Genomic DNA, 15,728 nt, shown 5'->3' with positions numbered 1-15,728 from the left:
ATTTAAAAATACCAGATGTTAAGTGAGGACCTAGTTATTGTCACAACTTTTATAAAGTAATTTTAATGCATCAATTTATGGCTCATAACTCTTCTTCAAGCTATATTCACTAAATTTTGTGACACAAATTTCAACATTTTGTAGTTGAAGATGCTGAGGGTTAATTTTAAACCAAGAAATGTAAATGGTTTACTATGGCAAGTGCTTGTTAAATTTGCCTGATCTGCCTTACATATTTTATGGGTAATTCTAAGTAAACTTAAAATCCTCAGATTTCTCCTTAATTTTATTTTTCCTTCCCTCACTATCAGATAAATTGGATTTTAAGGCAAACCTTAAGGAAAAAAAAGGAAAGTGTACTTTGCTTTTTATATTGCTTGAATCTCGCCATTGGTGTGTGTAATTGAGTATGGTAAAGATTTAACATTAAAAAAGTATGCTACTTGGAAGAATATATATATTTCTTTAAAATATAAATTCTTTCTGCATTCTTTATTCAGGAGTTAGGGTAATACTTTTTAAATCATGGCTAATTTTTCCCCCGCTTAAAGAATGCTTCCTATTTTAGAGGGCGTATAGCTCTATAGGGAGCCATTCACTGGTAACCTTTGACCTGTCCAAATTTTAGTTTAAGCAGTTCAGGTATAATCAAGGACTATTTAGAGTCCTGGAAAGATACTTTAGAAATCATTGATTTGACTCTATAAGAGAATAGAACACTTTTGTCAGGTAGTAATAAAATAGCAGTTTTAATGCAGAAATGTAGAATGATTGTGAAGGCAGTGGGGTGGTATCTTACTATAAAAAGCTAGTACAGAATCTAGCCAGTGATGTTAGACCCACTTCATTTACTAGGTTATTATATAAAGTTTTAATTTTGTTTAGTAAGTATAGTTACTTAGTGTTACAAGTAATTTATGTATTAACATTTTTGAAAGGAATCATTATACCAACATTTGTAGGCTACTTAATTTTTGTTACCAAAATGCACTAATTATGGGGTCCTCACTAGAACTGATTTCTAGACGATTTCCAGAAACTTTGTAGTAAAGACACTTCGTTAGAGGAAGGTGATAATATAATTCAGTTGTAACATGATGATTTTAAGTTCCAGTAAATACACATTATGAAATATGTTTCAGTTTGGACAGTTGCCTCTGTTTAAATGGAGTCCAACATTGCATTAGTGTAGGTAGGCTTAGTGTATAGTCTTACTCATATAGTTAAATTTTTTAACTGTAATACAGAAAATTTCCATAGATCATTTTGATTGGTGTAGGACAAACTCACTTTTTAACGGTAGTGGTATACATAAAATGGGATGAATTAGACATATTGTTGCTTTTTTAAAAGATGATTCACTGTGGCTAGGATTACCTTGAAACTAGAAGTGGGAGATTTGCCTTAATTCAAAGGTAAAAGAAAAGACAAGAAGACTTTTGAGGAAATGAAACATTTTGGGGAAATACAAAACTCAAGTTGATTTGGATGTTTTGCTACTTTGTATTTATTTGTGGAAATGGTAAACATGGTAAAAGTTTAACATTGGAAAGTATGCTACTTGGAAGAATATAGATTTCTTTTAAAAAAATGAGTACCCCTCCTAAATATATTCCTCAGGGAACGTATTTTGAAAACTATCCCAAATTGTGTCATATCATGAGAGTCTACTCGAATGACAAATCTATCCAAGGTGATTTTTTTTTTTATATAGGCTAATTGACGGGTCAGTTTAGTTATAGGTAATCAAATGTTGAGACTGTATGACTTGCATTACTTATAGATTAGACAAGATTGAAACACCATCTGTTGCTTTCCTGTACTTTCGATGTTTTGAGGAATACCTTAGATTGAGATAGTTTATGTATTTGGCCTTACATTTTGATATGATTAGCAATAATTTCCCCCCCCAGATTAAAAGGTATTGTAGATTTTAAATTTGCATCAGAATTACCTGTAAAAAATGGGTTAATTGATGTTAACAGCTGAAGAGGAGCCATGAAGTTAGAAGCAACTGTAAACTTCTTAAAAAACTATTTTCAGCCAATACCTGCCTTGTATTTTGGGGAACAAAAAAGTTAATCTAAATGGTGATTAGGTAGGGAAGCAAGAAAGATCTAAATTTGTGAAAAGGCAGATACTACCACTTGAGTGCTTATTAAGGTACAGGAGCTGTGCTAGGTGCTACATTATTACCTTTAAATACTATTGTACCTCAACCTATTCTTCAAGGTAAGTGGAATTATTTTCAGTCTTCAGAAGAGTAAATAAGGCTGGGTGGCTTGCCTGAGGTAATACTGCTTTAGTTTGATACCAGGTTTGTTTAGAAGTACCTGTTAACTAGACATAACAAATTAAGCCAACAGTACAAATTATGTCACCTGGTAGCCTGAGTCTTTACATTATGTAGTAGTTTAGGTAGTGTTAAAAGGAGCTCAGGAAGTCCTGTCTCTGCTGCCAAAATATTTTTGGCATGTAACCACTTTTTACCATCTTCACTGCTGCCACCGTTCTAAAGTACCATTTGAAGAATCCTCCTACTAGTCTCACTACTCTCCATTGCTCCTTTACAACAGTCTTTTAACATTCAGCAGCATAGATTAGATCACAACATTCCCATGCTGAAAACTCTAATGGCTTCCAAAGGAGGCCCTATCTGATCAAGTTTCTTATTACCTCTCTCCTACTCTCTTGTATTACCCTTTCATCCATACTTTGCCTTTTTTGTCTTCCACCTAAGCTGTGAGCAGTTCTACCTCAAGGCTGCCTTCTGCTCTTCTGCTTTCTAACACTTCAGTCAGTTATCACGGCTGCTGCCTTATCAATCTTAGAAGGTCTTTTCTGACTTTGAGCAGCACCCAGCTGCCCCATGATAGTATCCTGAATGTGATAAAATAGAATACTTAGATGTACTTAGAATTTCTTTATAAATTATTTCCTTATCTCTCCCTATCAGAATGTTAGCTCTTTTTTCCCCCTGTATTCTCCGACATACACAATAGTGCCCTGTGTAGTAGGTGCTGGGTAGATAACCTGACTGGCTGACCAGTGCCATCTAATCCATTATTTATGACACAAGAATTTATTATATTCCCATATTAGCCAAGAGCTATTTTGCTACTCCAAGGTTTTCTAGCTTCCATTTGCAATTCTGTGCTACCTTCAGTCAAAAGGATTATGGTAGATTAATGGGGGATGAAGCTTTCCCTCTCACCTCCGCAGGATATTTACAAGCATATATAAGTGTTTGGTGTTGTCACAAAGACCAGGAGGAAGGGCAGGCAAGTATGTATTATATGTATTTGTGTGGTGTGCTGCTGGAATTGGAGCCTAGGATCACTAGTGCTGCAGTGTCCATTAGAGTCCCATAAGTGGGAGATACCTCCTGAAAATGCCAATAGTGCCTATGTTTCAAACCCTGGAATGGTTGATCTAAACATTAAAAGTTACAGTTTTACACCTACTGATGGTTTTATTCACCAAAGTGGTTGTATACACCAGTGTAATGTGTACAGCCATTTTGATGGATGCAGCTGACAAGGTAGGTGCACAATATATTTTAGTAGCAATTTAGCAAATATTTAGTTTGTTTAACATGAAAATTTACTATGGGCATGCAAGGTAATTTGATTTAGCTCTTGAGAGTTTACAAGACATGAGAGGCTAATTACAGTTAAAGTGGAAGCAGATGATTCAAAGGGTAATGGGGAGATGAAGGGATAGATTGCTTTGGGTTGGGGTTGTTAGAGATGGCTTTGTGATAAAAAATTTTTGAGCAGGACATTGAAGGAAATAGGTGACTCTAGTTGAAACTTTTGTGGAAGGAAGAGACAAAACTTGTGTAAAGTCAGTGCCAGAGGCATTAGTCATGACTGCTGGGCTAACAAGGTGCCATTAAAATGTTGAGCCTTAGTGTGGGTAGCATGATGTAAATGGCAGAATAATGAAGGATGTTTGGATGAAGAGAATAAAGGCCAGAAGAGGCAGAGGCAGCAATAGAAAGGAGAGAGGTGAAAGATTTTGAAGGGAGAAATGGTAGGCAGTGGTATGTTGTAGGTTCTATTCCAGTTTTTACCAGTGATTTAAATGAAGGCATAGTTGAACTGCCCTTGAAATGTTTGGTGATTTGAATGTGTATGTGGTGATAAATGCCCCGGATGACATAATAGTATCTGGGAAGATTTTGATAATCTGTGACAGATAGTTCACATAAGCAAGATGGAATTGAGTGGGGACAAGACAAGTCCTATACACAACTAATACCACAAGCTGTAGCATGAGTCAGCAGTGTGGTGTAGTTGCCAAATAAGCTAAGGAAATCATGAGCTATATGTTATAGAAGCATGGTGTCTACAAGTGGAATAGTCTCCAGCTTAATTCTAGATTCCGCAGTCTCATTCTACATCTGCAATATTATGTTATGGATGTCACTGTTTGGTTACACTCTTAGTGGTACTTTAGTTTGCTAATATCAGGGAAGGAATGATTAGCCAAACATAGAGAACAATTGAGTCATGAACATTGTGTACAGGTGTGTGAAGTGCTGTCATTTGGGGGAGGAAATAGATTTATTGTAGAATTTTTAGGGAAGTAAATTTTGGCTTAATGTAAAGAACACTTTGTAATTAAGAATTGTTTAAAAATAAAGTGGACAGGCTTGGCAGGTAATGGTTTTTGCTGCTCTAAGAAGAGTTAACGCGGAGCAGCCACTTCTGGATCAGATTCCAAATCTGAGATTGCTAAATTTCTGGGGCTGTGGTGATTGGCTATGAGGGAAGGAAAAAGTGAGTTGATATTTTGAGCCTAGATGACAGAAATGTTCCAGACTGTACAACTCCTGTTTTGGTATTTGAAATACTGAAACTGCATTGATTAATGTTCAAAGTTCATCTTTATTTTATATGGTCACCGTACTGTGGCACTGGATCTGAAAGCTACTATATTTTGCCGTGTATAATGTATACCCACGTGTTTGGCCCAAACTTGCAGGGAAAAACTTTTCATTTTAATGTTTTAATTCAAATTTTTATTTGTTTACATTCAGTTACTTGTTTTTTGTATTATAAAGGAATTTTGGCATTAATTTTTTGACATATTATGGTACAAGAAATTTTATGTACCAGTAACAAATTTACGATATTTATGCATCATAGAAGGCCAAGGGCTCTTCGTCATTGCAAGTTCACCAAAACCGATTATCGTATTCCAGGGTATTATTTTGCATACAGATATTGTTATTGCATAAGTAAAAGAATTAACAATTATAGAGATACAGAATAAGTACTACCTATGTATAATGCACATCCTTATTTTTTTCCTCACAAATCTGGGCAAAAAAGTTTACATTATACACAGCAAAATACGGTATCTTTTTAAAATTTCTTAACGTCAGTGCCCACCTTCCTCGAGTTTGGAAAGGCATCACTTTTTTAAAATTTTGAAACCTAATCATAATGTCCTGATATACTAACTCTTGAGAATTAGGGTTTATCAGTAAATTAGAATCTCTTTTAGAGTTTAGGACAGTTTTTGTAATGCCCTTCTACCATCTAACTCACTGTCTTCCACCTGCTGGGATATGAAGTTTATTTTTTAATTTATGGTGATAGATTGGTCTTTAAAGTGAGAAATGTTACACAATTCAGATATACATATGAAAGTACATGATTAATCTGTAGATGGAAGATGGGGCATTGCTTCAAGAAGTGTTTATTTCCAGGTACTTTATTTAGCTTTATTCGAATAATATGCCCAGAGAGTCTACTTTGCTCCTTTAATGGTTTATTTTCATTGGAGAGCCAGTTTACTCTTTATGGGTTATCTATAATTGTTTCAAGTAAAAAAAAATAGGGATGAAGAGTTACAGTTTATAAATCCTGCCAAATCTTCAATGTCATTAATATTGTTCAAAGACCATAGCCATCCTAAATATACCTTCTACCTACCCTGCCTTGATTAACCATGGCAGGGCTAGTAATAATTGGTTAGAAGGGAAGAGCTTTATCTTCTGTAGATAATAATGGGAATAGTCATTACTACTTTGAAGCAGCATTGTTAATGTTGATGGAAGTGGTATTACCAAGAATTCTAATATTTTTTAGAAGCTTTTTTTTTTTTAGCTTTTTGTTTTTTTTTAAACTTAGGTCTATTCTCTTAAACGGCTCCTGCTTTTAGAACATTTGGAAAATTAAAATACAAAAAGAGAAAATTATACCACGTCCTGTCATCTTCAAAATAACTCTGGTTTCTTAAAATACTTTGTATTACCTTCCATTCTTTTTTTTTTTTTTTTTAAGATTTTATTGGGGAAGTTAGGGGAGGGGAACAGCCAAGTTGTTGTCCTTCAATCTTAGTTGTGGAGGACGCAGCAAGATCAGCCCCAAGTTGGGCCAGCCGAGTGGCGCATTGGTTAAGAACTGGCTTGGGACACCAGAGGGCCCCTGTTCGGATCCCACATATTAGGTAGGACCAGTGACACTGCCCTCTGCAGCTAAGATGGTGAACGGCAGCTCGACCTTAGGCTGGGCTGCCATGGGTCGCTGGTGACGGTGTAGGCTGCAGCCCCTGCTGCAGTGGGCTGCCATAAGCTACCATGTGTAGCTGGCAGCCATAGTGAGCAGCCAGCAGCCGCGGTGAGCAGCTGTTCAGAGGCCGGTGACTGATCTGCCTCACCCGGGAAGAGCGCAATGATGGTGCCATCTTGGGCCAGTGAAGCAACATCCTCCACAACTAGACTGAAGAACAAAACAACAGCAACTTGTCTGTTCCCCTTCCCCCAATTCCCCAATAAAATCTTTAAAAAAAAAAAAAAAAAGATCTGCTCCAAGTCAGGTCACCCCACCCCGCTCAGCTCAAGTGCTGTGTTTAATTATAGTTGTGGGTGGGCGTAGCCAACATCCCATGTGGGAGTCGAACCAGCAGCCTTGTTAAGAGCGTGTGCTCTATCCCCTGAGCCACGCGGGCGGCAGCTCAGCTCAAGGTGCTGAGTTCAGTCTTTAGTGGCAGGTGGGTGTAGCCCACCATCTGGAACACAACCTTGTTGTTAGGAGCACGTTCTCTCACCCCTGAGCCATCCTGCCACCTGTTGGCAGCTCAGCTTGGGCGCAGCTCACTGGCCCATGTGGGAATCGAACTGGCGACCCTGTTGCTCAGAGCTTGCATTCTAGAGCAAGCTCTTAACCAGCTGAGCCACTCGGCCGGTCCTTTCCATTCTTTTTGTTGATATTTTAATTGTTTTTGTCAACTCTTAAAGAGTTACAGACTAGATGACCAAATTGATAGCCAATGAGTTTTTACTTAATCTATTTGATGCTAGATTATAAAAAATGTAGGGAATATACGTCTTAAAACAATATATTAGTTTAATTTATTTATGAAACAAGGTATTGTGGTCTACTTGTCTAAACTCATTCAATGATGGATTCAACCATAGCCCTAGTATTTGCAGGTAACCCATATAGTTCTAGTTTTAAGACGTTTTGGTCTAAGTAGAATATAAATCCTATAAGACAACAGTCTGTGGCACAATTTCTCAACATCAGTACTATTGATGTTTTAAGACCACATAATTTTTTGTTATCCTGTGAATTATAGTTTAGTAACATCTCTGGCCTTTACTTTCCCACTAAATACCAGCAGCAAGCCTCCCACCCTTAGTTGATAACCAAAAATGACGTTATCAAATGTCCCCTTTGGGGGCAAAATCAATCCTGTTGAGAACTGTACCTTTGTGTTAAAATAGAAGGGTGTGTTAACATAAAAGGGTGTTTTTGTTGACCTTTGTGGGATTTAGGGATTGTAGAGTATTTTGATGGTTGAGTTCAAATCTACAAGTGTGCAGAGGAGTTTGGATGGAGGTTTCAGGGAAAGCATTTTATTCAGAGGCTTAACAGTATCAAAATTGTTTGAGAAATGATGTAAATAGCTAAGATTACAGTATTATGGAGAGAGAGGGGAAGTAGCTGGGATTTTAAGACAGACTTAAGTGATGTCCAAGTATTTGAACTTTATCTTTTTGTTGATGGGAAGCTTTTGAGATTTTTTTTTTAATAGGCAAAATTGTCATTAAAAAAAAAGTCTCTGGCATAAGTGTAGAGAACAGAGAATCCTGGGATCATGATGACCAGAGACTTGAATAGAGTGAACTGAGTCTGTAGGGTAGAAAGTACAACTATTCTGAACCGGCTTAAGGGTGTTTGAGCTTTATATTTAATTTTGAAGATTTTGTGATGGAGAAAGGGACCGGGAGGAATCAATTTTCTGACTAAATACGTTTTCTTTTATGTACCTGTTTATGCAAGAATGGGAATAATAGGGAGAGGGATGGTTTTAATTTTGCGAACTTTTGCCATAAGGCTGGTTTATAAGTGGTATGAAAGTTCATGTTGATTCTTTAGTTTGTATAGCTTTATTTGTAAGTTTGTTCAAGATAGATTTTGAGGTCACATATGGGGGAATTAATCAATAATTGCTGCTGCCACCACCATTATCACTACCTTGAAATTTTGAGGTAGTTTTAACTGATATATATCCACTTTTCCAGATATTTGAATACTTTTGAACTTTTGGTTTGTAAATAATACTGATCCGTAGATTTGTCGTTTTGACAGATTGGATTTTCCCTCTTCAATATTTCACTCTATATATCATATAGGATATGGCTACATGAAGATTAAATTTACTTTTTACTGTAGTTTTATAATTACTTCTATACTTTCACTATAGTCTATTTGTTTTTCTCCAACTTCATTGCAGTCTTAATAAAAATGAAATGCAGGAAAAAGGGTTGGATTCAGACTAACAAGATTCTTTTAGACTTAAGTGTTTGAAGCCAAAAATTCCTTATTGCAAATTTGTATAAGATAGCGGTTCTCAATCTGTGGGTCGTGACGACCTTTTCACAGGGGTCGCCTAAGACCATCGGAAAACAAAAAGATATTTACATTACGATTCATAACAGTAGCAAAATTACAGTTATAGAGTAGCAACGAAAATAATTTTATGGTTGGGGGTCACCACAACATGAGGAACTGTATTAAGGGGTCGCGGCATTAGGAAGGTTGAGAACCGCTGGTATAAGAGGTTAAGGGGAGATGGAAAAATAAATTTAGAAAGGTTGCTAGTATTTGAATCAGTTTCCCTTGCATGAGGATAACTGGTTGGCAGGATGGATTTAAGTAGAAATTAAGATAATGTGGAATCTGCCGTTTTGAATTTAACCTGCTACAGACCTAATTCCTGGTTTATCAAGTTTCCTAAATTTCAAGGTCTTGACAATTTTGTAGCATTAATTTAATTAATAAACTTGTTTAGTGTGTTTAGTCAGTGCAGTTTTTATATCTGTCTTAGATTACAATTTTCTTGTACAGTGCCTTAATGGTAACTTTTTTAAAAGAATAAATTCTTGAGAAACAGTGTTGAAATTTTAATTTGTTGAAAGATTTTGCATTTGTATATGGGATGTGCATATCTTTCTGTAATCACTTTTGGATAAATATTTTTAAAACATGGTGTACTTTTCCCCCTTTCAGTATAATAATCATGAAATTCGTTCTGGAAAACACATTGGTGTCTGCATCTCGGTTGCCAACAATAGGCTTTTTGTGGGCTCTATTCCTAAGAGTAAAACCAAGGAACAGATTCTTGAAGAATTTAGCAAAGTAACAGGTAAGTTGGATTTAATTGGAAGGCGGTGTAACTTTTAATACTGAAGTTAATTGCCTACTTCTCTGTGACAAGCACAGTTTTAAACACTACATTTATTGACTCATTGTATTCTCTCTCACGACAACCATGTGAGATAGGTAACTTATTTTTCAGTTAAGGAAAACAGGCATAAAGCGTTTTTGGAATTAACTTGCTGAATGTTACATATAGTAAGGAATGCAACTGGGATTTGAATTCAGTCTGTAGAATCACTGTTGTGTATCCCTTGATTTGGAAGATTGTATTTCTTTGTGTTTATATGCATTTTTAGGTGGTAGTTGACATTCTTAGTAGGATTGCTTAATGTGTAATGATTTGATTTTCCACATTATGGGATTAACAAGTACTCTTGCTATAAGCAGAGATTATACATTGTTAATATGGTGAAGTTTCTTTGAACTGTAAAGCATTTTTATAAGTTTCCAAATGACAGGCTGCTTTTATTAAAGTATTTTTGTCTACCTAGAATGTTCAGCAAACTATCAGTCTGTTACTAGTATCCAGTACTAGTATCCAGGAATATTTGAAATTCTTATGTAATAACTAATATATATTCTGTATATTCTATTTCATTTAAAATAAAGCTATTGATATCTGAGGCTACAAAAGTGTCATTAAAAATTTTTAGTGTTTACTTGCATAATAAGAAACATATCTAACTTGTCTGACCTATACTGCCACTTTATTAAAGCTGTTATGTAAAGATTTTATGCCTCTGTCATTAATGGAAGCAGAATAGTCCTTAGGTCTAATTAAAACGAATATCTTTTCATGGAGATTTCTGTGTTGGGAACACTTGAAAGTATGGATTAGGTAAATTTGTAAAGATAAGTGATTGTTTTATTTTGATATTCAAGCATTAGAAAAATAAGCCTTTTGATCTACTTGTTTTTGGCTTGTTATTTTATCTAATTACCCTGGAATGGTTGCTTACTTTTCAGAGGGTCTTACAGACGTCATTTTATACCACCAACCAGACGACAAGAAAAAAAACAGAGGCTTTTGCTTTCTTGAATATGAAGATCACAAAACAGCTGCTCAGGCAAGGCGTAGGTTAATGAGTGGTAAAGTCAAGGTCTGGGGAAATGTTGGAACTGTTGAATGGGCTGATCCCATAGAAGATCCTGATCCCGAGGTTATGGCAAAGGTAATGACAGTCAAGTTAAATTTTTTATGGGGTTGGTGCGAGAGGAAGGGGGAAGGGGAAGGCTTTAGATAGGGAAAAAAATAACTTATAAAAGAGATTGTGTACTTTTTTAAACCATATTTTATAAAGTGAGATAGAAGTCTTCTTTATTAAGGCCACACACCAGAAATAGTACCATATGCATGGAGAATGATTATAGAAATTTATTCAGGGATACCTGGCCATAACTGTGTAGCTTTCAGTAGTTAGCCTACATGCTGTGGAGATGGTTCAATTCCATTTTTGTTTGGATTCTAAGCAATTTCTTTTGAGTTTTTGAGACTGGCGCCATTAGCTTACATGGTTTTTGTGTTAAAAGTTCTACTAAAAATAGTGAACTGTACTGGCCTCGCAGAGCTGCTGCAGTTACAAGGTTTAGCTATTATTAGGTATCCTGCTTCAGCAGTCAGTTAAGACATCCTATGAGAACAAATAGCTCTTGAGTCAACACTTTACTCAGTAGTGCAATTTGCAGTTAAGTTATTCTACCGTTTGTCTTTTAAGAATCCACCTTATTGGTTATAGGCTAGCAGATAGAACTAGTTCACTTAAATCAAGAGAAGAGTGAAATGCTAGAATTGTGAAGACTGAAAGGATAAGTGATCTTGAGTACAGAAGACTTAGGATTCTTTTTTTCCTCTGGCCTATTAAGCTCTCATTGGGTTAGCACTTTAGATTAAGAAATTTGGATGTTATTTTGTGTATTTTAGAAGGAAGTGATAATGTTTCTTAGCCTAAAAGGTCACATTTTATAATTGTTCTCTGAGGAGCTTTCAGGATTAAAAATTCACCTTAACAATATTTTGAATACTCTTTCCCCCCTTAATCTAAGATTTTAAAAGCAGGTCCTGATTAGTTTTGACCACCTGTATTAAGTGATAAATGTTAAACAGTTATCTCAAAGGGTATGGTATTTACATTGTTAGGAAATAACCACCTCCATTTTGATTGCAAAATAATGACTAATAAAAACTAAGCATGTGGTCTTTTAAAAATTATTTTGAGCAAAAACTACAGTTACCATGTATCCCCTGCCCACACACACACACAACCTCCCTTCACGATCAGCATCTACACAAGAGTGGTACATTTGTTAAAATCAGTGAGCCTGCATTTACACATTATTATAACTCAAAGGCCATAGTTTATATTAGGATTCATTCTTAGTGTTGTACATTCTGTGGGCTTGACAAATGTTTGATATGTGTCCACCATTATAATATATATAATAGTTTCACTGCCCTAAGAATCCTCCTTGATCTGCCTATTCATCCTTCTTCCCCTCAAACCCTTGGCATCTATTGATCTTTTACTGTCCCCATAGTTTTGCCTTTCCCCAAATATCATACGGTTGGAATCATATAGTATATAGCTGATTAAGCTTATTTTCTTACATGCATTTAAGGTTCCTTCATGTCTTTTCATGGCTTGATAGCTCTTTTTTTTTTTTTGGCACTGAATAACATTCCATTGTGTGGATATATCACAGTTTATCCATTCATCTACAAAAGGATATCTTTGTTGCCTCCAAGTTTTGGCAATTAAGAACAAAGCTGCTATAAACATCTACATGCAGTTTTTTGTGTGGATGTGTTTTCAGTTCATTTGGGTAAATAACAAGAGTTCAATTGCTGGATTATATAGTAAAAGTATGTTTAGTTTTGTAAGTAGCTGCCGAACTTTCCTCCGAATTGGCTGTACCATTTTGCATTCCCACCAGCAATCTCCCTATTGCTCCATATCCTCAGCATTTGGTGGTGTCAGTGTTTTAGAGTTTGGCCATTCTAATAGGTGAGTAGTGGTATCTCACTGTTTTAATTTGCACTTCTCTAATGACATATGATGTTGAGCATCTCTTCATATGCCTAATTGCTATCTATCTGTATATCTTTGGTGAGATGTCTGTTCAGGTTTTTTATCCATTAGACCCAACAGTCACATTCCTTGGTATTTACCCAAATGAAAACTTAGTCTATCTTTTTTATATTTCTGATATTCTTCTAATGGGTGTAAATAAAGTTAACTTTGCAGGGTGGGTGTTTTCATTTTGGAAGTCGAACCCTTTGGAAATACATAGGCAGTTTCTGTTTTTTTTCTAAATTCCAGGTAAAAGTGCTGTTTGTACGCAACCTTGCCAATACTGTAACAGAAGAGATTTTAGAAAAGGCATTTAGTCAGTTTGGGAAACTGGAACGAGTGAAGAAACTAAAAGATTATGCTTTCATTCATTTTGATGAGCGAGATGGTGCTGTCAAGGTAAATAATGGGGAATTATAGGCATCTAAATTAGACTAAACATCCTGTAATCAGGATGTTTGAAAATATTGAAGGAAACTCAGGGATCAGGTAATCTACTCAAGCTAACTTTTATTGGCCTTAGCAAATTGCATAACTCACTAAGAAGAGCTGGATCTTTAAATAAAATCTAACAACCCTATTTTTTTTAAAGATTTTACTGGGGAAGGGGAACAGTGTTGGGGAATTGGGAAAGGGTAGTAGCCAAGTTGTTGTCCTTCAATCTTAGTTGTAGAGGGCGCAGCTAGCTCAGCTCACAAGTCCAGCCACCACCTGGCCGCCCTTTGGCAGCTTGCGGCCACTCAGCTCAAGGTGCCATGTTCAGTCTTAGTTGCGGGTGGTCATATCCCACCATCCCATGCGGGAGTCGAACCGAAAACCTTGTTGCTAAGAACGCATGCTCTAACTACAGCCATCCCCGCCACCTGTTGGCAGCTCAGCTCAGGCGTGCTCACTGGCCCATGTAGGAATTGAACTGGCAACCCTGTTGCTCAGAGCTTGTGCTCTTAACCAACTGAGCCACTCGTTTGGCCCCTAACAACCCAATTTTATCTCCTCTTTCCAATGTCAATGCTAATGATTTTTTATTTTTAAATGAATCATTTATTTTGAAAGCCTCATATTAATTAATACCTATTTTTTTAAGGCTATGGAAGAAATGAATGGCAAGGACTTGGAGGGAGAAAATATTGAAATTGTTTTTGCTAAGCCACCAGATCAGAAAAGGAAAGAAAGAAAAGCTCAGAGGCAAGCAGCAAAGAATCAAATGTAAGTGAAAGTTGTATAAATTTTAATGTTGGTAGATTAACTGGTGAAAAACAGGTGTTGCTGAAACCTGTTAAATCCATAACAAGTCTTTACCTTTCAAAGAAGATTGGAAAGCTTTGAGGCCCAGAGAAATGCCAAGAATCTTTAGAAATGTTTATCGAGCTCTTATTTTTGACCATAATGTGAAAATATTCATAATTGTAAATAATTGGAATTTTGTATAATAAATGAAAATCTAGGATATTTCCTATTATATTTTACAAAATATGCTCCTGAATATGTGTTTTTAAGTACTAGCTATCCAAAAGACTTTAATGATACATTTGGTTAAAGGGTAGAGAGTTTTTTCTTAGAGGTAGGAAATATTAAACCTTCAATTATGATAAACCCTGCTTCCTTTGTATCAGAGAGAGGTTTCTTTACCAATACACATTGGCTCTTGCCTCCCCAAAGATTTCATATAGATGCGTTTTGAGAAATGAAATAAGAGTAGTTAAGCAAACAACGTAGTTTAAGGTAAAACAAGTATGTATGTATGTAGTGCGTTATATTAAGTGGATGTTTTTATAACATCTGTAAAGGGATATCTGCTGATTAAGACAGTGAGGGAAACTTTTAGCTGGGTAAGAAAAGTTTGCAATTTAAAAATATTGATTGGTAATTGAGTTTTAAGGAAGAAGAGGGGTAACTGCTATTTGATGGAGTAACAATAATCACTGTCCTTAACTATATCAGGCCAGTTTTCTGTCCATTGCCATATGTGGGATACAGAAGAAGAGGTGGGACGCTCTTATTTCTACTTCAAAATCAGGGAAATAATCAAATTCTAGTTTCTGCAGTTGGCTGTGCAGTTAGGCAAGTTGGCAAGTTCTGATCCTCAATTTCTTCAGTTTTAAAAGATGATAAAATTAAATTATGTGAGATGTTTTGTACCATTGTTATCCAAGTGACCTATCTATACTTGTTCTAGGACTAAAGAAATAAATACTTTATTTATAGGCTTGGCGGTAAGTATAAAAGAAAACACTACAAAGAGCTAGGATTTGAAGGGAGGAGCTAATGCTCTATATTTCAAACCTCTATACTCTATGCAGTGAAAAAAAGTAACACTCATATCTTTCAGAAGACAATTAACTGATTATAGTTTATTAGTGTAGTGGCAGAATGTAAGTGTAGGAGATTATATTAGATTATCTAATCTATGAATATAGGAGTTACAGTTATGACTTGATAGATGGATGGTGATACTAAATATAAGGTGGGGAATGTCAGTTTATCTATTAATATTTGAAAAGAACAGGCCAAAAGGGATGACTGCATGTGATCCTTGCACTTGAACCTGCTGCAGTCATTCATTGATTCTTTTTATATTTAAAAACTACAGCACACATTCCTACTTAATTCTTAATTGTGTTCCTTTATGTTGAGTTCTCTGTTTCCCAGTTCGAGATGAGGAAACTGAGGCACAGATGTCAACTTGCCCAACGTCAGCCACACAGCTAGTTATGTAGTAGAATTGGATTTGAACCAAGGCATTCTGGCCCCAGGTTTTTCACTGTTACCTAGTCTACCAGGTTTTCTCAGTCTCTGCAATTATTGACATTTTGTGCTGGTTAATTTTTGATTAGGGGAGCTGTCTTGTGCACTGTAGAATGTTTAGTAGCGTCCCTAGCCTCTTCACACTAGGTATCAGTAGCAAACTCCTCCTCCTAAGTTGTGACAGCTAAAAATGTCTCCAGACATTACCAAATGTCCCCTGGAGGGGGGCAAATTT

The 15,728-nt window shown here is 36.0% G+C and overlaps 1 protein-coding gene across 8 annotated transcripts in view; it reads left to right on the top strand.

The window, feature by feature from the left end:
• SYNCRIP (synaptotagmin binding cytoplasmic RNA interacting protein) overlaps positions 1-15,728 on the top strand; it is a 30,663-nt gene that overhangs the window by 6,349 nt on the left and 8,586 nt on the right. For all 8 annotated transcript variants that reach the window (XM_019652487.1, XM_019652486.1, XM_019652489.1 and 5 more), the window contains 4 exons: positions 9,531-9,666; positions 10,647-10,852; positions 12,998-13,147; positions 13,833-13,954. In XM_019652487.1, the coding sequence (XP_019508032.1) occupies positions 9,531-9,666; positions 10,647-10,852; positions 12,998-13,147; positions 13,833-13,954 (614 nt within the window). The remainder of the gene's footprint in view (positions 1-9,530; positions 9,667-10,646; positions 10,853-12,997; positions 13,148-13,832; positions 13,955-15,728) is intronic.

Source organism: Hipposideros armiger, unplaced genomic scaffold (genome assembly GCF_001890085.2).
Source record: "Hipposideros armiger isolate ML-2016 unplaced genomic scaffold, ASM189008v1 scaffold_180, whole genome shotgun sequence".
Classification (NCBI taxonomy): Eukaryota; Metazoa; Chordata; class Mammalia; order Chiroptera; family Hipposideridae; genus Hipposideros; species Hipposideros armiger.
Note: the sequence above shows the minus strand (reverse complement) of the source record. Positions and strands in the feature narration are given on the sequence as shown.